Below are 24,755 nucleotides of genomic sequence, written 5' to 3'. Positions count from 1 at the left end.
TCACAAAATCTTTCAGCTATAGATCGTTTAAAATGAGAAAATTAAATTTCTTTTCTAAAATGACGTGTACAAAATCTATGCCTTGCATGCCATGCATGATGATGACTATCTGATATGCTGACATCATGGTCTCTCCATTGGGGGTTTAAGACAAAAATTAACTAACGTGCTTAAAAAACAAGCTCTCTATATTCCACATTAGACTTTATTTTTTATTATTTTTATTATTTTGATTCTTATTAAATTAAAGTTGGTATTTTGCTCATAATTCTTACAGCACATATTTAATAAAAATAAATAAATAAATAAATGTATAATATAGAGTTAAATGGAATTTTTTTTGGTAATAATATATTAATGATCTATGTTATTATTATTATTTTTAAATAAAAATAGGACTCATTTATTAAAAGTGTTATAATACAAAAAGATATTTTTAAAAAATAAATTTACAAATTAACATAATTCTATATAATACGTTAAATTTATTTTATAATAAAAATAATTTTATAATTTAACATACTATATCAAATAATGTCAAATTATAAATTTATTTTTTATATTTTCTTTAAGTGACTAAAATATATTTTTATTTTTTTAACTATTAAAAAAAAAAGACTGACGATGTCATCCTTCCTTTTTACTGCAATCAAAGAACATGCTCAATCAAAGAATATGAGCACACGTTCTGTTGAAGTTTAACATTTTCTTTTATTTTTAATGCTCAGATATTACTTCTTAAATTTCCCGAAATTTCTAATTATTCTTATTTTCCGTGGAGTTGTCGTTAAAATTTCAAGTTTGTAATAAAAATTTAATTTCAAATCCTTGGAATCAGAAATAGTAATAAATGAAAAAGAGCTGTTATATATAGAAGGATCACGTATAAATAAATTTATATATTAATGTAATTTTATATGAGATGTTAAATCTATTTTATAATAAAAATAATTTTATATTTTATTATATTGTATCAAATTATGTTAATTTATAAATTTATTTTTATATAAATTTTTTGTGTTTAAAATAAATAATGTTACGTATAATTATTTTTACGTATTCTTCGTACATTCTATTAATATGATTTATTAAATTAATTTTTTTTAATACAAAACTAATCATATATTAAAGTGTCAAAAAAATATTCGTAAAAGTAGCTGCTGATAAAATTTTTGATCTAAATAATACATAGTGTGAGGGTCCAAATTTAGACAGAAATTTCGGAGGCGGCCGCAGTCGTAAAACTTTCCGACAAACCAAACACCATCCCCTCTCCTCTCTCTCTCTCTGCGCGCGCGTATGTCTATAAAAAATTGTAAATTTTCACCGAAGCAGCACGAACACAGATTTATACATATTTTGCTCTCTGTGTCTCTCTCTCTCTCGTGGTTTCACGTTCACAGTTCACTCACTCTCTTCTGCTGCTACAAACAAATCGACGACAAAATCTTCGCGCTGGCATAAGATTCCCCCCCTCCCTGTCCTTTCCTTTCTTTTCTTTTATTTTCTTTTCGTTTCTTTTCTTTTCCTTTCCCTTTCCTCTCCTTTTCCCTTATCTTCTTCTTCTGCTGCTACTACTACAAACCCTAATCACCTACTCCCACCGTCACAATCAAAGTCATCTTCACTCATGCCCCTCTCTCTCTTCCCAGCCGTAAATTACCTTGCTCTTTTGTTTTTTGTTGTTGGGCTTTCATTGTATACTTTCCACTGAGGTTTTCAGTTTTTATTCATAATAAAATATTTTGGATGGGGTGCTCCAGCTCCAAGGTGGACGATCTCCCCGCGGTGGCTCTCTGCCGGGAGCGGCTTACCTTCCTGGACGAGGCAATCCACCAGCGCTACGCTCTGGCCGAGGCCCACCTCGCTTACATTCTCTCCCTCAAAGGAATCGGCCACTCCCTCCGCAGATTCATCCAGCAAGATTTAACACATTCCTCCACTTCAGTGACTTCACCACATTCCCCCGAGCTCAACCTCCCGCCTCACAAAAAGGGCGACTCGCTTCCCCTTCATCACGAAGACTCTGGTCACCTAGATTTCAACTCCGGCTCGGATTCAGAAGACAACGATCTAGGCTCGCTCCACCACCATTTGGGGGACTCTACGCCTTTTGGTAATATGGAATACATGGATACGGATCAAACAGGACGAGGAGGACAGCTAGGTTCGTATCGGTTTCAAGGTTTATTTCCAGGTGGTGGTAGCAGTGGCGGCGTGTTTATGCACATGAATTATATGCAGAATAAACCGACGCCGCCTTCGGTGGTGTACGAGCAGAGGCCGGCGGATTCAGGGACGGTGCAGATGGGTGAATCTTCTTCTGTTTATTCTGGTTATCCGCCTTTTCCTAATTATGGAAACAGTAATCCTAGTTCTAGTGCGTATGCGTATTATGGGTCTGCTTCGCCCCCCAATTCCAATTATAATAATTATGGTGGTGGTTACTATGCTAATTCGCTAAATGAAGCGGATACGTCTTCGAAGAAGCCACCACCCCCTCCACCCTCGCCGCCGAAATCTTCAGCGTGGGATTTCTTTAACCCGTTCGAGAGTTACGACAAATACTATGCGGCCTACTCGCCGAGCAATGATTCAAAGGAGCTGAGGGAGGAGGAGGGGATTCCTGACTTGGAGGACGAGGATTACCAGCACGAGGTGGTGAAGGAAGTTCACGGGGATCAGAAGTTTGTAGCTGATGCGGGTAGAAGTGGTGGTGGTGGTGGGAGTGGGAAGCATTCCAAGGCCGTGGTGGACGACACTGATGCCTCGACGTTGCCATACGAGACGAGACCGAGTGCTGCAATGGAAAATGATGCAAGGGAGTATGACGTTCATGTGATGGAAGACAAAGCTGCTGGTGATGAGGAGAGATCCGAGGAGACTAGGGCCAGGTTTAAGGGTCCTCTGAGTGTGGTTCAAGTGGCAAAGGAAATTGAGATTCAGTTTGAGAGAGCTTCCGAATCGGGGAATGAGATTGCGAAAATGCTTGAGGTGGGAAAGCTTCCTCATAACCGTAAACATAGTGTTTATCAAGGTACCATTTTTTACTCATGTTGTAAATTTTGCTCTCCGAAGCTTTCGATTGTAAAATTACTATCATCTTGCTTGATCTGCATTTTAAATCCTGGTTTTGGTGACGAATTAGAGTGCGTCGATGGTTTATGGATCATAAAAATGCTTTTCTTTTTGTGAAATGGGTTTCTAATATATTCGGCATGATTCAGTTAGATTTCTTTGTCTGTTCTTTTAAATGTCGATTTGATGCATCTTTGCATAACCAGTTTCTTCCAAGATGTTGCACGCGGTTACTCCGTCAATGTCCATGGTATCCTCACAGCCTCCTACTTCTAAGGGTGCCGACTCATCAGCCGGTACTGACGAGGGTGGTCCAGCTCAGTCGGACATGGATGAATATGTCGTGGGGTTGAGATCTAGAAATATTTCGTCTACTTTGCGAAAGCTGTATCTTTGGGAAAAAAAACTCTATAACGAAGTTAAGGTATGGGTGTGTTTTAGATCATGTTGAATTCTGCGATTAAGTTGGGATCATTTCAAAATTCTTATCCTTTTGCAATGTTATGTACCTGTGTGTTTTATACTGAGTCTCAGTCAGTGTGCTGTTCCAAGCATATGAGTCCTGATCCGTTTGGTGGTTTTTTTCAATAATATGACATCGGTTATGTTCCAAAGTTTTGCCTTGATCCTAATTCTGTTCTTTTGTGTTTTCTCCAATTTATTAACTTTGTCTTGTTTTGCAGGCGGAGGAAAAGATGCGGGTGATCTATGATAGGAAAGTAGATAAGCTGAAGCGCTTAGATGAAAGGGGCGCCGAGGCTCACAAGGTTGATACAACTCGTACTTTAATAAGGGATCTGTCTACAAAAATAAGAATGGCAATTCAGGTTGTTGATAAGATATCCGTGACAATTAGTAAGATTAGGGATGAAGAGCTTTGGCCACAACTAAATGAATTAATTCAAGGGTATGTGGATTATAAAGCTAGCAATCATTTTTTGCAGCTTTTGATATCTCTTATTCGTGTTACTTTGTTATGTCACAGTTATTTTATGGCTTTTATGGATGCTTATCTGATTATAAGTGGCATACTTAAATATTATTGTTAGTGGTATGTTTCCTATCGCATGCTTTATTTATACTGTCAAATCTGATAGATCACTATCAATATTCTTCAGTTGTCTTCTTAACCAAAAATAAAATAAAAAGTCTTTAATTGTCTTGATTTGTCTTACTGATATTTGGAAGTTCAAATGCTTCCTACCCGTGGTTTTTTTTTTTTTTTTGGGTGCAGGTTGGGGTATCATTTATACTTGGTCCATGGCGTAGGTAGGATCAGTGGTCACTCTTTCACATTGTTTGAGGAGGGATATGACTTTGGATTTAGGATATTTTGAAACCTTGTTATTACTCGCATCAGTGACTTTTGAAGCCAGGGTGAGGAATAAAGAGCAAAACTGAGGAATTGTAGGCTTAGAAGGAGGTATCACATAATAGCACCTTTTTTTAAAAATAAAAAATAAAAATTAACTAGCATCCAGATGTTGAAATAAAGTATCACGCATGATTAGGTAAAAGAATTGTGCAAATTAAACTTTGGCCTGGCTATCCTGCGAATTAAGTTTCTTTTTTTTTTTTATAATTAATAAGAGTTTTATTACCATAAATAGGCATAGCCCAAGTACACAAGAAGTATACAAGAGGATTCTTGTTGGCTAGGTAAGTTTTATGGCATTTTTAGTATCTCTTAACTTTACTAGTAAATTTTTGCACTGTTTTTTATTTTTATCTTTATCTTGGGGCATCATAGTTCTTCATTGGAGTTGATACTTATTATCTAAGATAGGGCCACCTTGCCTGTGTTGTTCAATGAATTATATACTTACTAAAGAACAAGGAGAAAAAATTGAACTGAACAGTTAATGGGTCCTAGCTCAAGGTCCTGTTTAAAATGTTTGCAAGTGTATGCTAAGATGGAAGGGTCTATTTATATTTAACTTATATGATTTTAGCTCTGTTTCAGTCTCTACACTAATTTAGGTATCAATTATATGATTGCTTCAACATGTCATATACCATAGGTGTGTGAGGAGAGACATTCATGAAGGTATCCAAATTCAAATCATCTGATGGATAGGACCTATAGAAATTTGTAACCTGTTATTTGCAACTAACTTTGGAGGGCCAGTTGTGTACTGTTGAAACTTTTGTTTATTGATTTCCTTAGACAAAAATAGATGGCCAAGGTTGAGCTAGTCATGGATGTACGCTGCCCAAATATAGAATGGTATCAGATGAGCTTCCTGATACCATATCATTCAAATTATGGAAGGAGAGCTTATATAATGTTAATTGGGGAGATTTTACTTGCTTCGGCTGGAAGCCAAAGAAAGTAGCGTGTGTATGTTTCTAAAAATGTGTGTTGGTCAGGTTATATAAAATTATATGGTGATTAGGGAAGCAGGAAACTACCTCAGTTAGAGCACAGATGAGGGCTCTTTTTTTTTTTTTTTTTTTTTTTTTTTTTTCTGTAGACATCGACATCAATTTTGTTTTTGTTTTTGCTCTTTATATATATATGTATGTATATCTTTATGTATGCTCTTCATGCATTTCCTTTTCTTGATGAATGCTACTTTGGAACTTGGGCACTGATGCCCTTGTGCATATGCTTTTGTATATATTATCTACGGTTGACTGTTATTTTCTTGATCGTGGTTAATGTGGAGTTCTTTCCCTTCAGGCTAACCAGAATGTGGAAAAGTATGCTTGAATGCCATCGTAGTCAGTGCCAAGCAATCAGAGAAGCCAAAGGTTTAGGTCCGATTGGATCAGGCAAGAAGCTTGGTGATGGTCATATTAGTGCCACTTCGGAGTTTGTGCATGAGCTTATTCGGTGGACTGTCACTTTCTCTAGTTGGATTAGTGCCCAGAAGGGATATGTGAGAGCCTTGAATAATTGGCTTCTGAAATGTCTTCTGTATGAACCTGAGGAAACAGTTGATGGGGTAGCTCCTTTCTCACCCAGTAGGATTGGTGCACCGCCTGTTTTTGTAATCTGTAATCAGTGGTCACAAGCTCTGGAGAGATTATCTGAGAAGGAAGTGATGGACTCTTTGCGTGTTTTTAGCATGAGTGTGATTCAGATCTGGGAACAAGATAAGCTAGAAATGCCCCAAAGGATGATGGCTAACAAGGACCCGGAGAGGAAAGTTAAGAATTTGGATAGAGGGGACCAAAAGATACAGAAGGAGATCCAGACGTTTGACAAGAAAATGATTATGGTCTTTGGGGACGGTAACCGTCTCTCAGTTGGAGAGATTGTCTATCAGAGTGACACACACAATAGTAGTCTGCAGGCAAGTCTGCAGAAAATTTTTGAGGCCATGGAGAGATTCACAGCTAACTCCCTGAGAGCTTATGAGGAGCTTTTGCAACGTTGTGAAGAACAAAAGGATCGCCAAGATCACGAAAGAGTTCCACAGGGCTGAGTATTTAACAGAAGCGTTGATGTTTTTGCATTGTTATGTTGGTTTAATATCTGCAGCTACAGCCCTTTCATAGAATCTTTTGAAGCTCAGGATCTTTTGGGGAGTTTATGACATGGAGTTTGAACGAGTTCCTTCTATTATCTTTGGGTATCATTTACTTCATCTGTCGTGGCCCATAATGGACTGCTTTGGTTGGTTGTTCATGTCACTTAGAGAAAGATTTGATTAGAGAATACTTGGTAAGGCAATTCATATTTTTGTCCCCAAATCAGGGAGGGATTGCATTACCAACTCTTCTAGGTTCTATACCAGTTCTAAATCATAATCGGCTGACCACTGCAATTGGTTGCTACTTCACCAGTCCAATTAATCAAGGCAACTTTGTGCTGATTAGGAAACTGAATCGAGCGACTGCAGTTGTGTTTGATGACACATACATACACCGTAAAGCGAGTGCGATGCCTGCCTGCCAGCCAAATCCATGTTTGCCCATAGGGCTTTTTTAATGAGCTATTCTGACTGCATTATGTACAGAAAAAAGCAGTGGAATTGGGTATTTCGTCTGGATATAAGCAATGTCCCATTCTGTTAGCTTCTCGTGGAAAGGTAAAAGATTGCTCAAGCAGGGGAATCTCCTCTCCCTCCAGTTTTGAATGAGGAATTAAAGTTTGAAGCAGGGGGAACCTGGAGTTTTGGGGTGACGCAAGTCACGGATATGCCAATGCAAAGTTGTTTAATTAAGTTAAGTTTTCCTCTAGAAGTAGTTTTCTATTGTATAGATGACTTCTGAAACCGAGAGCACCTTTCCTTAATAAAGAGCTGTTTTGGAATTTACCCAGAAGAGTTTTCTGCAGAGATTGAGAAAGATGCAGCTGATTGAGGAGTGGAAAATTGACAAATAGCTGATGATCCTTCATGTCCAGCTATTGCAATCCTTATCTAGCGACAGATCGGATCCTTTCTCGCAGCTAATTGCGCAGAGAACGATTCTAGTTACAAAAAGTAGTGATAGCCTTGCAACTTTTTCACAATTACTATATGATTTAAAAAATATAATAATATTTTCTACTAAATTTAAACCCATCAAATCATAAATAAGAGTCTAAATAAAAATTTAAAATAATATTATTTTATTACATAGTTATAAACAAGTTATATAGAAATAACTCTATAATTTCTCTCAAAATATATTATTATATAGAGATTATTTTTTAAATAGAAAAATCTAGTTGTAAGTATAATTGCATACTAATATGTGTATTAATCTAATAAGATTGATTAAAAAATATATTTTATAGAAAATAGTGTTAATTTAAATTTTGAATACAAATAAATCAATATTGATACGTTATTTTGTTCGTACGTAGTAAAACTCTTTACAAATACATGTGAACCTTTCACTGTCACTATTTTGTTAATCTTTTTGTGGCCGAAGTGCCAAGCACATGTGCTTCTTGACTTCATTTAGTACGACTATTTGGCTATTTGAAACTTTTCGTTTAAATGATTCTCTTAAAGTGGCACCATTATGTAGTGCTGCACGATTTATTAAAAAAATACTAAAATATATTCAAATTAAAAAGAAGTCCGAATATATATATATATATATATAAAGATTGAAATTTTAGATTCTTTCTATCTATTTTATGTTTGTATTTTTAATTTATTTTAATAAATCAGTGGTAACAAGTCAAGAATGTCTTCCATTTCATTTATATCTACAATCAACAACCCAACAATCAAAATAAATGGCTGTGTGGTCCATGACTCCGTACTCTTCGCACCAGTAAGTAATAGTACTGCCTCCTCCTACACGCATTACCCGATGGCCCATATTCCTATCTTAGGCAACAAAATCCTGGTAGGCAAGGCACCAATTTTATGGCCATGGTCCAATCCTCCAACTTTCAGGGTTAAATTAGTCTTTTACGACCTTTAAAATGTTATTTATATAACTTCTTTCTCTCTCCAGATTAGACATCTAAATTGTCATTATCTAGGAATAAAAACCCTGACCTTGTCGTGGCCACTTGACCCAGTCATCTCATTCCAGACAGAAATATGAGTTCTAGACTTATCACCAGAATATGGAATCCATCTGGTCCCAAATGTCACAAAACGAAATCTGCTGTTTTTATTATTGTCATTACTTGAGATCCAAAATGGACAATAACAACAGCAGCAACAACAACAGTTCCATACAAACTTTCCCTGCAACTTCGTCCAAGAAAAAACAAAAAACAAAAAACAAAGAATCACAACGACAAAAAGTTAATAGCAATCTCTTCAATACAAGACTCCTTGAAGAAAAGCCCTTTTTTCAGAAGAAGAATCCATTCCTATCCTTAATTAGCACTGAGATAACAGTCGAGGAAGCAAATAGTTTTCAAGTCCAACATCAGATCATCATGCTATAACCCAGGCAACTTCTTCGCGCTTCCACAAATTTTCCAATTGTTCTTTAACCCGAACAGGAAAACATCTAGCAAGGATGAAACCAATTACACGGCCAACCACCTAAAAAACAAAACAGTACTGGGCAAGAATTTCCTTAACCGTGAAGGGCGGTTGACCGATAAAAAGGACCCAAGTTCCTGCACAGAATTTCTGTACAAGACCCAAGTTTATTGTATTCTAGGGTGCATAATTAAAATTAGAAGGCATTAAAAGTTCAGAATGTTGGCATAAGAGGTCAGACTTTGAAGCCAAGGACTGTTTAACTGAGTCCAAAATGTGTCTTGGGTCCAGTCCATCATCAATTTTGGAACTTGAAGCTCTGGTAACTTGTCCTTCCCTAATGGAAATTGCAGTGGTGTGTTGAACACTCCGCTTTCCATTTGTGATCTTTCTCCCTTTTCCTCCTCCTCTATTGCTACAACTTCTTCTGCTTCTTTCTTGAAGACAATGTTGTTGTGTACAGGAATTGGTGCCAGAAACTGATCCTCCTGTTGTGCTAGAAAGGAGATGGTTTCAAGTGGTGATGTTAATTGTGTTGGAGATGAATAAGGGGAAGAATGGAAGTTCTTCATCTGTTCCTCCATAACTGCCCTTTGTTCTAGTGCTTTCAAAGAAGTTGCCTTTCTGTATATCTTACACAGTACTATTTCCTGCATTTGAATACAGAGAGAGATTAATATGGCGTTGCATTGAAATAATTAAATGAGACTGAACTTATGCAACTACTTACTGAGATTCCAACACATGGGAGATTATCATGCTACACCCAACATTAAACAATAAAACCCCCTAACTACCAAAGTACTACTTCCGGTTCTCTTCTAAGTTCTACCTGCCAGCAGTGGGACCTACTCTAAGAAAAGGATGTTTTCCATACCCAAATAACAAAGGAAACTAGGATTTCGGCATGGTGTGCATGGGCTCAATGGATAATAGACTAATTCCTGGCCAATAGTCTAACCATTTTCACGGAAACTTCCCAAATAGCAATTAATTCAAATCCAGAGGGATACTTGTACTTGAAAGAGAGATGTTGTTTTTCTTGGAAAGTCTTGTTCCTTAGACAATTGAATAAAATATTATTAAAATATAATTTTTAAATATAATTTTTGTTTTGAAATTTAAAAAAATTGAATTATTTATTATATTTTGTGTTGAAGTTTAGCAAGTTTTAGTCGTGTTGTATAAACTGAAAAACCAAACAATTGAACTGATTTAGCTTGGAAGTAAAGCTACCATGCCGGAAAAGTAGCAAACCTTAGCTACTCGTTCATCAGGGAGGCGATACTCGTTCATCACCCAATCAGTCTTGGTTCCTCTAGGTGCTCTTCCTTGATAGAAAACAAGGGTTTTTCTCAAGCCAATGATCCGCTTCGGATCCGATATACTCAAGATTTTCCGGTCTGAACCGGTGGCCTTCCAAAACCCATTTTCAGTGGTCCGGTTAGGCCTCCCACCACTGCCATGCTTCCTATCCCTCGGTACGAAGAAGTACCATTCCCTTTCACCAATCTTCGCCATCCCTGTGATTTCAACATCCATAACATATATATACAGCATATTAATAAGCATATGATATATTGCTCGATCGTATTGAAAAAACCAAGCAAAGCAAGAAATTAAAGAAGTTAACAATAAAGCCAGCCATGCAGCAAATTTACGTACCGGGCAAATCCCAAGGATCATGATGATAGATGTTGAGGAAGCCAATGATATCAAAGCGAGGCCTCTTTCCAAACACCGCGTTCTTGAGGTAGAATTCGAGAAGTTCTTCTTCTGTAGGGTGGAACCGGAAGCCCGGAAGTTCGAGCTCCGGTGTCATTTCATTCATGGCAGTGGCTGTCATCTTGGCTGCGTGCAGGTCACTGTTTTCCTACTCTTCTGATATTTTTAAAGTTGTGTGAAATTTTTCGATCTTACGTAGATACCTCAAAGCATTCTCGGAGAATATATATATATATATATATAGATATTCATGAAGGTGGGGGATATAAACGTGTACATGTTGGTGCATGACTTACAGGGATGGTTGATAAAGAAGGGTAGTCATGACCGAGTCGTCGAAGCTGAGTGGGGGCAGAAAAGTCCTTAAAAAAAATCCGCCATGGAACCCACACGGCTTCATGACATAAAGTCACCATAGACTGATGAATATTGACATTGACGCACCTTTGTGCTAGCTCTTGCTTGAAATTTTAATTTGTTTCCATCTGTTTTGAACTTTTACCAGGAAATTCCATATTTTTCCAAGTAAAGCTTCTGGACAGCTTCCGTTTGATTTTGCTTTTGATTCTGATCAACACATATATATATGATCAACGATATAGTAGTAGTACTAAAGAGAGTTTCAAGCTTCAAAGGCAATAAGTGGTCAGCAAGTCCGAGGTCCGATCGAGGACTTCTCATTCTTGTAATAGCAATTTCAGTCAGTCTTGTTAATAAGGTAGGTCTCCGGCCCGTAAGTTCTTGGAATGAAGTTTGAAACCCCCGGCCCCTTCAATTGAATCATTGTGTTCCAATCCAATATTGAGAGTTTCATGATGGAGAATTTCCTTGCTAAGGCTATCATGTTCATGGCAAATGCTTTCATTTTGACTTCTAGCTAGATCATGACTCATTATATATTAATTGTATTAATGTCCTATACTAATCACAAAACTTAGTAATTTAATTAAGTTGTAAAGGTTTGGGGTTTGGTAGCGCTAAATTGGATAAACAATTTAAGACACATTGAAGTTCGTTAGACTCTCCGGCCACAAGAGTCATGGTCAATTACAAAATATTGAAGAAAAATACTATTTTAAGATCTCTACACCACAAATAATTCACGTGATATAACTTGATTTTTAAAATTTAAATTTTAAAATTAGTATATTTGGTCCACACCAAGGGTTGCATAGATACGTACCTTACTAAATTAGTTATATTTTGTTTATAATCTTATTCATTTAACTATTATAATATGACATTTATTAAGAAATAAATATAAATAATCAAATATACTTCTTCCTATCAGCTAAAATTTTTGAAATAAGGGATAAATTTTACATGATATCAAAACAGAAGTATTAGATTCAAATCTTGACTCTATATTCTATCTTATTCAATTAAATATTACTTGTAATTTCACACCATTTTTTTTAGGATCTTGAAAATTATTTTTGAAGCCATTTTTTGAATCATAAATTTTGAGAATATTGAGGTAAAAACATCTATATATTAATCATTCTCACTAATATACTGATCATGAACATGAGGTTCCGTGTCATCTAATACTGAATCACTCGAGAGGAAATTAAGTGTAATGTTACGTACAATCGTAAAATGCGTAAGTATTATTACGCAATCGTTTTGAAAAAGAGTGAGATCACTATTAAAAAATTGAGTAATGTTACATACAGTTGTGGAATGAGCAAGTGTTGCATAATCATTTTGAAAAAGAATAGGGTATACTATTAAATTTCTTTTTTCATATGGACTCCGTATTTATTCATTTTTTCAAAATAATTGTTTGACATTTTACAAAGCAATTGTGCGACATTTATATAATTTATGAGATAAATATCATTTATTTAAAAATTATTATTATTTTTTTTCATAAGAATCGTATATTTACTCATTATTTCTAAAAAATTTACGTGACGCTTACATTTTTTACAATTGTAAATATCATATCTAAAAAAGGTAACCACTTTTTATGTGCATAATGAGAAGATTTTTATTAACGCGACATTGTTGCATTACCTGTGTTGTTTGTATGTAAAGCACTTTAAGAATTGGTCTTGGGCCATTAATTGTTTGTAAAAATCTCTATGATTAGTGACTAAAAACAACATGAAATGTAGAGATTCTCCACAGCCACAGGTGTCAATTCGTAGCCAACTCCGCGTTGTGAGACTCTCTTTTCTCCACTTTTATGAGAACAGACTGTTTTTTTAATGGCATTTGATGGGTAATTTGACTTGGAAGTCTTCCCCGGCCCCCCCTAGACCTACAAAGTCTTTTCCTTCCTTACCCAATCACATAATATAGGAATCACCATACAACAAAAACAAAAACAAAAAGACTTCCTCCATCATTTCTTCTACCTCTTCCCATGTTCCTCTATCTTATTTTCCTCTAATTTTTTTTCTTATCTAAATTAATATATACATTATTTTCCTCCAACTAATTAAGACACAATTAATAAAATATGAAAGAACTCTTATTTTTTCTATAAAAGAATTGTTACAATTTAAAAATAAATTTACAAATTGACGTAATTTAATGTAATTCGTTAGATCTAACTAGTTATAATAAAAATAATTTTACAATACGACATACCACATCAAACTACTTTAACTTTTTAATTTACTGTTGTGTAGTTTTTTTTTTTGGTAACTATAGTATTTTTCTTTCTACAAAATATTTGAAAAACTTTGTCATTCACGTAGGTATGAAAAAAATGCCAAACCAACATGTCAATAATTCGAGCATTAAAATATGAGAAATGATATTTACAGTTATGAAATGTTTAAGTATTGTACGTATAATCTTTTTTTAAAAAATGAATAAATATAAATTTTACATAAAAAACTAATTATTTAATAATAAATTTTACTATTTTTTAAAATAATTACGTAATGATGGTATATAATAACATTAGTCTTGAAACATTGGGTCAATCTCGGTCATAATCTTGACTCTTGACTTCATTTTATTGATTAAAATTATTGAAGGAAAGGACACAGAAAATAATGCTGTTAATTGTATGGTATTTCAAAAGATTCTTTTGCCTCTAAACCTACTTTTCATTTGACTCAATAAAAAAAAAAAAATCCATAAATTCGGTGGACATTGGGATTCGTATCACATGCCATAAGAGATATATGATATGAGAAATGATATAGACGCAACATATTTCATAACAATTTACACAATATATGTTGTAAATAAATAATGATATTTTTGTAAAATGATGTTAATATTATAAGATAGTTTATAAAAATATACCTCATTTTAAATGTTATTATATAAAATATTATAAAATGTAATATATGTTTATCATTTTTCATATCATATTTCCTTTCGTTGAATTAATCAAATTGTGAATTGAGTTTGTCCTTTGTCTGGTAGGTAAGATACTTTGTACGTTGACTTGAAATTCAATGTTCGTCGATGTTTGAGGCTGTGTTTACGAAGCCATTCAAATCAATTATCGATGGAATATGCTAATTTTTTATTTTTTAATTTTAATCTATTTTATATATTCGAATATATATCTTAATTTATTTATATTTAAACACATATCAAAATAATCTATAAAATACTACAATTCACAAATTAATACAAATCATCTGAGATCACCTCATTATCAATATTATACATATTTTATAATTATCTTTGAGAAGGAAATTTGTTGTTTTTTATCTTGAATTTTATCATGAAGTTATATTACTTGACGTGTCACATTTTAAGTGATCTATTTATAAACCTAATAAAAATAGAGCATATCAATTAGTATGATTATAGACATACTAAAGTGTAACATTGCATGAAGAGTACTAATGATAAATGTAATTTTAGGATGTACAAATTTTATGCAGTCTTTTTTAAAAAGGTAAGTAAAGGTGAGATCTATAATAAAAAAATTATTTTTTAATAGTACATTTCATTCTTTTAACAAAATACAGCTTGCACACCTTAAGACTGTATTATATAATATTACTCTAACTTGAAATTAAGGGTATCAATATGTAACAGGACCCGTGAACCTAAAACGAATATGATACAAAATTAGCAGATTTGTATTTGATATAACTACTTTCGGTTTAAAATAAGTTGACTCGTTAAAATACGATTAATAAATGAGTAAACTCGCTTAATCTGAAAACTATCTACAATAACCCGTTTAAATTTTAAAAATACAAATTTATTATTGTTGTGTTGTAATATCGATATTTTTTAATATGCTTATGTTTTTATTATTCAGATTGTAATTTTAAACCTATATTCATATTTGTTATTGTTGGATTTGTAATATTGATTGAAGAGGATAAAATATTTGAGGCCTAAAGTAGTAACTAGTTTAAGTTTGGGAATCACACCATTAAGGAAGTGAGAGAGAAGGAAAGAATGGGACAAAAAATTGAGTAAAGATAATGTGTCAGAGGAAAAATAGGATAAAAAACTGAGTAATGATAGTGTGTCAGGAGGAAAGAATGGGATGTGACATAAATGAGAGGAGATGTGATATAAAGGAAGATGGGCAGATGATAGGAAGGGATTCTAGATTTCGACTTCTTCTTCACGTTCTTTAACCTCGCGACGAAAGCTCCAGAAAGAAGATCTTCTCTAGCAAATAAATCTTAGATTTCATTGTACAACAAGAATAAGAAATTGTAAAATAATCATATTATAGTGAATCCCCCCAACGACTTGTGGACGTAAGCAATAAGCATTATGTTGAACTATATAAATCTATGTATTTTCATATCTTTTATTTTTTTGTATTTATCTTATATTCATTACCATGGATGCACGTATGGCATACGTACAGCCACACCAGCCTATTACCAGGGGCTTCAAATCACACCGATTAAGGCTCGAGATGCACAGTGACTTAAGAATGACTATTTCTCTCATTTCAACCTATTGTGCGACCATGTGCATCAATATTAATTTTATTATAAGTTAAACTCTCAAAAATATTGATATTTTTTTGTGAGTATGTGGTCATATTGTGATTACTAATAAATATAGATTTTAAATTTTATGTGAAATTATGTTAATAAAGTAAAATGGATTATGTGGATTAGTTCAATCCATTTATATGAAACGAGTTTAAATGAGTCGTCTCATGTCTACTTATTTCTAATTAATCATTAAATGGGTGATACGACACAATTTGTTCTTCAAATGGGTTGTGTTAGGATTTTAAGATCTGATCTGTTTAGCTTAGCAGATTGTGTTTAAGTCGACCCATATAATTAAATGTCTATGATTTGACACAACATAAAAACAACCCGAAAATACTTGAAATGATTTTAAAGATTCTAGAGGCCAGATAATAATGAAATCTTTAACACTTAAGGGTAGATTGAATAATGAGTTGAGATGAAATAAGTTGATATTATTTTTTAATATTATTATTATTTTAGAATTAAAAAAATATTATATTATTTATTATACTTTTTGTAAAAAATTTAAAAAAATTATAAAGATTTTAATCAAATGAAATGAAATGCTTTTCTGCATCCAATCCTAACCTTGTCTCCGGCTCGATTTGCGCCGAAATTGTAATCTAGAAGTAACCTAGAAGTTAGGAGAGACGCTTTCTCTGCAATTTCATGGAATTCTCTCAAATATTTGACAAAGCAGCATTTGAATTAGTCCAACTCATAATTTATTTGGCCCACTCAAAAATAGACAGCTATTTTCTGCCAAACACTAGACATTAAATCTTTAAAAAAATTTAAATAAGTTATCAATTTTGAGATATCAAAGACAGGAGGGATGTATTTTCGACACCAAAAGTGTAAGCCTTGCGCAAGGTAAAATGATTGCATTAATTAGTGGCACTAAATCATATATATAATCTGCAAGCTCAATCCTTCATAGAGGTTCAATTAAGACCCATAAGTCTCTAGTGTTTACTAACATTGGATCAGGAAATTGACTTCTAAATGTATTCATTCATATATTTTAATAATTAAATAAAGTGATTATTAATAAATTTATATTATTTTTTTTTTTTTTTAATAGTTAAGAATGTGTGGTGTAAGACTGTTGAATAATTTTTTAAAAAAGTATTTTTATTTTCTATTTTAGTTTTTGGTGAAAGTTGTGGAGTTTATTAATGAGTAGATGACAATTATGTTGAGAGATTGAGAATTTTCTTTGTGGTTCAAAACATGTTTGTATTGAAAGAAGGAGAAAAAGTTAAAAAAAAAAATTAAAATAAAGGGATGAGATTCAATAGAAAAAATCTTCATAATCTTCCAACACCTCACACTTTATATTTTTTTTAATTTTTATTATTTTATTTTTTATTAAATATTTAATATATAAATAATGAATAAAAGAATTAAATTAATTTAAAAAGAATAAATTCAAAAAAAATATTAAAAAAAAATTAAAAAATTAAAAAAAATAAAATATAATGTATTGAAAGGTTGTGTAGCATTGTCCGATCTAATATATGCAAGCAAAACAGCAGAAAAATCGAAGAAAAGAATTGAAGGAAAAAGGAAGGGGTGGATGAAATGAATGAACCGACTATGATTAGGTGAGAGAAAGTGAATAAATAATTGGCCTTTTACAAAGACCAAAAGTCTACTCACTTTTTTCTTTTTTAATGTTTTTTCTTAAAAGGAAATGATTGGAGGACCGAGAATGTATCTCTCAAATTGATTGATATTTATTTAATAGTTAAAGAATTATTTTTAATTAATTTGTGAATTTTTTTTTTATAAATAGTTAAAAATAGTTAAAAATATATTTTAAAAAATAAAATAAAAAGTCCAATTGCACCTATCGGTACGAGGCGGGCACCACTCTAGATCCCCAATGCTGTCCTTTTTAAAATTGGGAGACAATATTTGAAAGGAACGTTACATTTACATGCACTATTTGAACTGCGCTCAAACAACAGTGTGTTGTGATGAGATTGAGAGTTGAGGGAAAATGGAGGGGGGCTAAAAAGTAAGAGCCTGTTGAGCAGAAGACATGCATCTTTCACATCAGGAGTAATGATAAACGACATTCTTCATCAGATCAGTCTGCCAATCATGTGAGTTATTGGGGTCTATTTGGCTCGTTACGAGGAATAGCCTGTGATTTGCATCCTTTTTTTTATCTTAGTTTTTCAATCACTTGGTTTCCAGTGTAACAGGCTCTAGTTAGGAGTTAGGACTGTAGCATCCCTCTTGTTTCATATTCAATTCGCTTTCTGGGTTGCATTTCTTTTCTCCACAAGGCAAAGTAAACCGCAATTACAAGTGATCGTCAGTATGAGTGACAACTAACAACATCACCACCTTTGGCTTTTCCAATCATCAGAACCACCACCCAACTCTCAAAGTTGATCCTTAACATGAGTGTCTCTTAGGTTACATTTGGATAGTTCGTTAATTTTAGATAATTTGTGAATAATTATAAAAAAATAAAAAAAAATTAAATAATAACGTAAACACATACTTTAGACAAGCTTTCAATGGCGGTTGTACTCCTCCATGTGTCATCATTTGCCCTGGCCAAGGGAATGGAGTAACTCATGTAGTGACTAAAAGGAAAGCAGGCATTAACTGTACCCAAGCCGATCCCTAACTAAGGTTTTTGACCTTCGGCTTAACTGCATGCTTTGGGCAACTAGCGCTAGGGCTTTATATAGCATTCTTGGACCAACTGGCCAGCAAAGGATGCTTGGTAAAAACACCATGAACATCCATCCATCCCCACACCTTATCTCTATAGCTAGCGTCCCCCCTCCCCCCAAAACCAGTACATGTTTAAGGAGCAGTAGAAGAAAGCCAAGTAACCCATTATATATTATTATGTTTATTATTATCCACAAACCTTCATTAGTTGTAATGCGACTTTAGTGTAGTGGTAGAAATTGTCTGCCCAAGAGGTCAGATGGGCTTGGGACCAAGTCACATTGAGGCAGCTTCGCCAGGATCATGCCAAGGCTTAAAGACAGAGTTCACGGCTATTATCCTTGAGTTTTGGGTGCCTAGGGGAGGTTCAGGCCTTGAGGGAGAGGCTCGAGCAAGCTGAGGGAGAGGTCCAAAGACTAAAGCAGGAGGTGTTCGAAAAGAATGAGACCCTCTTGTAGCAGGACCTCTCAATCACGGGGCTAAAGTCCAACTTGGAGAGCGTACGCCGCAACGCAATAGAGATCAGGGCTCTTATTAAGAACTGCAATGCCATCCGAGACATAGCTTGGTAGTTTGGTTATCGGGAAGGCCTTGAACGATTAAGGAAGCATTGGCTAGAGTACCCTGATGAGGACTTGCACAAGTTTGACTTGCATTTGCTTGAGCCAAACCCTGAGACTTGGCCTTACTACCAGAATATTGGAAGATCGGGGTATACTCCTCTCCATTCCAGCAACTCGGCCCCATCTCCTTGACGGGCTTGATCCTTCTTTAATTTTTCCTCTTCTTGGTAGCCCCCTTGTCTTTCTCTCCTTCTTGTATAAATGGCGCGTTGTGCGCTCTTATTAATGAAAACGCTTACTTTTATAGCAGTGTCTCGTTCACTTTATTTTTCATGCTTTAGAAGTAAGGGGTAGGCTCGCCCACATCCATATAATTGATTAGACCTGGAATCCTGATCAGACGGGGTTTGGTTGTTCTTGAAGAGGTGTTGTCAGCCCATTGAGTTTGGGGACCCAATTTCGTTGGGCGGGGGATGGCTAGTCCTGAGGAGGGCTTGCCAGCCTCAAAGACTTAGCCCTAGCTCAACATGATTATGAATCGAGGGAGTTGGCGAGTCTAGGGACTCGACTTTGTTGGTTGAGAGTCAGCTAGTCTAGTGACTTGGCTTTGTTGGATGAGGGCCAGCTAGTCTAGGGACTTGGCCTTAGCCCGTGTATGGTTGCGAGTCAAGGGACTTGGTGAGTCTAGGTACTCGACTTTGTTGGACAGGGGTCGGCTAGTCTAGAGACTTGGCCTTACCCCGCAGCTGATTGCGAGTCGAGGGACTCGACGAGTTTAGGGGCTCAACTTTGTTTGATGGGGGTCGACTAGTCTAGGGACTTAGCCTTACCCTGCAGCTGGTTGCAAGTCTAGGGACTCCACTTTGTTGGACGGAGGTCGATTAGTATAGGGACTTGGCCTTAACCCGTGTATGGTTGCGAGTTGAGGGACTCGACTTTGTTGGATGGTGATCGGCTAGTCTAGGAATTTAGCCTTATCCAGTAGCTGGTTGCGAGTCGAGAGACTTGACAAGTCTAGAGACTCAACTTTATTAGACAGGGGTCGGCTAGTCTAGGGACTTTTGGGGGCTTCTGGAGACTTGGCCTTAGCTCTGTATGGTTGTGAGTCGAAGGCCTCGATGAGTCTAGCGACTCGACTTTGTTGGATAGGGGTTGGCTAATTTAGGGACTTGGCCTTACCCCGCAGCTAGTTGCGAGTCGAAAGACTCAACTTTGTTGGACGGGGGTCGGCTAGTCTATGGACTTGGCCTTACTAGCAGCTAGTTACGAGTTGAGGGATTCGGCGAGTCTAGAGACTCGACTTTGTTGGACGAAGGTCAACTAGTCTAGGGACTTGGCCTTACCCTATAGCTGGTTGAGAGTCTAGGGACTCAACCTTGTTGGATGGGGGTTGACTAGTCTAGGGATTTGGCCTTAGCTCATGTATGGTGGGGGGTTGAGGGACTCTTTGGCCTTAGCTCATGTATGGTTGCAAGTCGAGAGACTCAGTGAATTTAGGGACTTGACTTTATTGGACGGGGGTTGACTAGTTTAGGGACTTGGCCTTACCCCTCAGCTGGTTGTAAGTCGATGGATTCGACGAGTCTAGAGACTCGACTTTGTTGGAAGGAGGTTGGCTAGTTTAGGGACCTGGCCTTAGCCCATGTGTGGTTGCGAGTCAAGGGGCTCGACTTTATTGGATGAGAATCGGTTAGTCCAGGAACTTGGCCTTACCCCGCAGCTGGTTGCGAGTCTAGGGACTCAACTTTGTTCCAGACCTGGGACAGCACAAAAGTTGGGGAAAACATCAATATGATTTCATTCATAAATTTTACTTTTGCATACAAGTTGCTACTCCCCGTTCCTATACAAAATATGTCTTCAAGTGTTCGACATTCTATGGGTTGGGAGCTCGACTCCCTCATGGTTTTAAGGCGATATGAGCCTGGCCGGTTGCTTGCAGTTACCACATACGGGCCTTCCCACCGAGGTCCAATCTTTTCGTCCTCCTGGTTCGTGACTCCTGTCTGCTTCAGCACCAGATCCTCTATTTTGAATAATCGCGGCTTCACCCATTTGTTGAAATACCATTCTACCTTTTTTTTTTTTTTTTACTTTCCGTGCGTACGACCGCTGCTTCCCTTCTTTCTTCTAGGAGGTCCAGTTTGTTTGCCTGCCTTTTACTGCTAATGGTGGGGTTGAAGTGTTGTACGTGGAATGTGGGCATTTTGACCTTAATAGGGATTACTGCCTCACTCCCTTTGCTACAAACTGCCCAAGAACCTAGTTGACAATTACTTGAGAATCATCCTTCATGTCCACCTCCTCTGGCCCTAGCAATCACTGCCATTCTCGCCAGGAGCGCCTCGTACTTAACTTCATTGTTGGCCGCCTTGAAGGCAAGCTTGGTTGCGTAGTTATGTTCCTCCCCTTGTTCCGTTACAATGTGGACCCCTACATCGCCGCCAACTCGACAGGACGAGTCGTCCACAAAGACCTGCCAGGGCTTCCCCAGAGGTGTCGTTGGGGTCTTTTTCAGGAAATTGCTGAACTTTGCGACGAAGTCTACCAATACCTAGGCTTTAATCATAGTACGAGGGTGATACTCAATGTCAAACTTACTGAGTTCAATCGCCCACTTAGCAAGCCGCTCGGAGTTGTCTGGTTTTTGGAGAATCTTCTTGAGGGGTAAGTCTATCGACATGTTCATTGTGTGAGCTTGGAAGTAAGGCATCTGATGTGAACTTGTGGAATTGGAATCCCTTAAACCCATAATCAATTTGAAAACTCACACAAAAAAGTCAAAATTAAGTTAATTGGATGGAAGAACCTAAACCCGATGAGAACTCGTTTCAAAAATCTAAATTATATTAAAATCTAGACCCATTGAATAATCCGTCTTAAGAACTCAGATTACGAGGAACACCACAAAGGTTGTGATTTACCTTTAATAAATTCAAACGTTCAATAAAGAATAAAAGTAGATAAACTCAACTTATAATGAATAAAATTCATCAATTTCATAAACTTTCATTATATCTCAAAATGAGGCAATAACATGTATTTAAACTAAACCCTCACAAAACCCTAGGCTAAAATAAAACCAGCCCTTTACAAAAATATCCCTGAGTGAACAGTGCGGCACTATAATTCCTTGAACGGTGCTGCGCTACAGTAACTCCTTGAAACCCTAGTTCAACAAAAATAATAATTTTTTCAACATTTCCTTAAGTCATTCTTATAATAAACTCAATTATTTTAAACTAATAAAATAAGCTATTTTAATAAAATAAATAAGTCCAAGACCTTCAATAACAATAGGCCAAAGTCGTGTCTTCCATACCGTATCACGTGGATAAAAACTGGATCTTCTTCTTTCAAACCCATCTTGGATGTTGGCAATAGCTTGTATCACGTGGATGAGAATTTGATCTCATTTTTTCAAACCCATCTTGAATATTGGGCTATTGCTTGACTCGTCCCAAGTGGATTGCACCAATCCATGCATTGCTTCCTTACTCTTATTGGCTCTCGATCGTGTGATTACCCTATCAAGAACTTGCAAAGGATTTCTAAGACTCGGTCTACTTGGGGCCCATCAGCCTCAGCATTCTCTCCGTAACCACTAGCATAAACACTAACATCTCCATTTGTGGGTATCGGGCCTCGCCTCTCCAGAGAGCTCGACTCGTGTAGTAGACTGGCCTCTATCCTTTTTATGTGTTGCAGATTAGCATTGCGAAGACTTCATTCGGGGACACAGCCAAGTATAGGATTAAATCTTCTCTCGGTCTTGTTTGGCTAAGAATAGGGGGTGAGTTAGGTATTGCTTCAAGTTGGAGAAGGCCTCTTCGCATCCTGTGTCCCACTCTTGAGCTTTTCTCAAAACTTTGAAGAAAGGCAGGCATTTGTCGGTCGACCAAGAACTTTTCAGGATTAGCCTCAATGCCTTTCTCTAAGACCATGAATCCCAAGAACTTCCAAGACTCCACCCCAAACACACATTTCGCCGGATTGAGCTTCATTTGGTATCGCCAAAGGACCAAGAAGGCCTTACGGAGGTCCGCCAGGTGCGACTCTACCTTTCTGCTTTTTACCAGCAAGTCGTCCACTTACACCTCCATATTCTGTCTGATTTGCTATTTAAACATTCAGTTAACTAGCCGCTGGTAGGTGGCACCGGTGTTCTTTAGACCAAACGACATAGCTTTGTAGCAGTAAAACCCCTGATCCATGATGAACCCTATCTTCTCTTCATAGTCCGGGCTCATCTTGATTTAGTTGTACCCGGAGTAAGCATTCATGAAGATGAGGAGGGGGTGCCCCGCTGTTGAATCCACAATTAAATTGATGCGGGGAAGGGGCAAGCTGTCATTTGGGCATGCATTGTTAAGGTCGATGAAATTCACGCACATTCGTTACTTCCCGTTGGTTTTCTTTACCAGCACCATGTTAGAGAGCCATTCTGGGTAATGCACCTCGCGAATGAATCCTGCCGCAAGGAGTTGAGTCACCTCCTCTGTGATGGCTACATATTTCTCGGTACTGAAGTTTTGTCATTTCTGATTAACTTTTCGAGTTGTCGGGTCGACACACAACTGGTGCTCGATGATTGAATTGTCTATTCCTGACATATCTTCATGACTCCAAGCAATGACATCTTGGTGCTTAATGAGGCTGCGCTTCAGAGGTTACGTTAACTCGAGGCTTAGCCTGGTCCTAATTTGGACAGTCTGCTCTGGCCTTTCGGCATCAATCGAGACAAGCTCCAAAGGATCATTCAACTCGGCTTGGCATAAGGCCTCTTCGTCCCATTCAGTTAGGTCCCAGGGGGGGTGTGGAGGGGAGGGGCTCGATTCCCTTCCCTACATTTTTGGAACTTGCAACCATCTTTGCCTCGTGCCTAAGCTCGCGAGCGTAGCATTTCTGCGCTAGGACTTGTTCATCGCAGATCTCCCCCACCCCAAAATCGGTGAAGAATTTCATTTTGAGGTGATAGGTGGAGGTCCCGACCCTGAAGTTGTTCAATGTGGGGCATCTAACTATCGCATTGTATGAGGATAGAGCTTTAACCATTAAGAAATCCGACATGGTTGCCACCGTCCTTGGGGCCTTCCCAGTTAGGATTGACAAAGTAATGACCCCCATCGGTTGGAATACATTATTTATGAAATCTTTTAGGGGTACTGCAGCCGGGCATAACCTATCTGGGCTTATCCCCATCCTAGTGAAGGCTTCCCATAACATGATATCCGTCGAGCTTCCATTATCCACCAGGATCTGTCGGAGGGTGAAATTTGCTACCTGCATGGTTACCACTAGCGCATCATCGTGCGGGTGGAGGATCCCTTCTTCGTCCTTCTCACTGAAGCTTATAGTGATTCCATTGGCTGAATTTTGGGCCTTGTGCGTGATCCGACCCATTGTAAAAACCTCTTCGTACCGCACTTGGCGAGCTTGTGCCCTTCGAGTGGAAGAGGTGGACCTTATCCTGGCATATCCTTCCGCAATCATGTGGATTTTCCTGGTTGGTCTTTTGATCCTCTTAGAGCTCTTCTGGGCCTTTTGGTTGGTCACCCGGTCCCTTATTGATGCCCTCCGCCTGTCATCCTGATATTGTTCTCTCCGGTCCTTGGAGTGATGCCCTTGGTTATGCATTTTCACCTTCCTCCTTTTCTTTAGGGTGTTACAATCCTCGGTGTTGTGCAGGTTGGTCATGTGGTAACTGCAGTACGGGCGTCTTCTCGCTTCTCGCCCCGAGTCCCTTCGCAGGCTCACCTCATTCTCTCCTTCCACCGTCAGATTGGAGTGTGCTTGGGGGACACCCCGCGACTGCCCTAAGGTTTCTCCCTTCTTTCTTGACGCTGCAGCCCCTTTCTTTCCCATATCAT

The 24,755-nt window shown here is 37.0% G+C and overlaps 2 protein-coding genes across 3 annotated transcripts; one reads left to right on the top strand and one right to left on the bottom strand.

Moving 5' to 3' along the window:
* The first annotated feature begins 1,243 nt into the window (after positions 1–1,243).
* LOC122313498 (protein ALTERED PHOSPHATE STARVATION RESPONSE 1-like) lies at positions 1,244–7,343 on the top strand. The gene is made up of 4 exons (XM_043128566.1): positions 1,244–3,037; positions 3,285–3,502; positions 3,762–3,985; positions 5,762–7,343. Exons 1-4 carry the CDS (start codon positions 1,750–1,752, stop codon positions 6,507–6,509), a joined length of 2,478 nt encoding a protein of 825 aa, XP_042984500.1. The 5' UTR covers positions 1,244–1,749; the 3' UTR covers positions 6,510–7,343.
* A 1,277-nt stretch (positions 7,344–8,620) lies between these two features.
* On the bottom strand, positions 8,621–10,911 carry LOC122312384 (NAC domain-containing protein 6-like). 2 transcript variants are annotated; one of them, XM_043126966.1, is made up of 3 exons: positions 10,632–10,911; positions 10,203–10,489; positions 8,621–9,616 (listed from the first exon to the last, which is right to left on the bottom strand). In XM_043126966.1, the coding sequence occupies exons 1-3, from the start codon at positions 10,810–10,812 to the stop codon at positions 9,173–9,175; spliced, it is 912 nt and encodes a 303-aa protein (XP_042982900.1). In that variant the 5' UTR covers positions 10,813–10,911; the 3' UTR covers positions 8,621–9,172. The 2 variants fall into 2 exon arrangements, with proteins under 2 accessions (XP_042982900.1, XP_042982901.1); XM_043126967.1 differs by having other exon boundaries at positions 10,224–10,489; positions 10,632–10,910.
* Between the last annotated feature and the right edge of the window lie 13,844 nt (positions 10,912–24,755).

This window comes from Carya illinoinensis, chromosome 6, assembly GCF_018687715.1.
Source record: "Carya illinoinensis cultivar Pawnee chromosome 6, C.illinoinensisPawnee_v1, whole genome shotgun sequence".
Taxonomy (NCBI): Eukaryota; Viridiplantae; Streptophyta; class Magnoliopsida; order Fagales; family Juglandaceae; genus Carya; species Carya illinoinensis.
The sequence above is the reverse complement of the archived record's forward strand: the minus strand, read 5'-3'. Positions and strand labels throughout refer to the sequence as shown.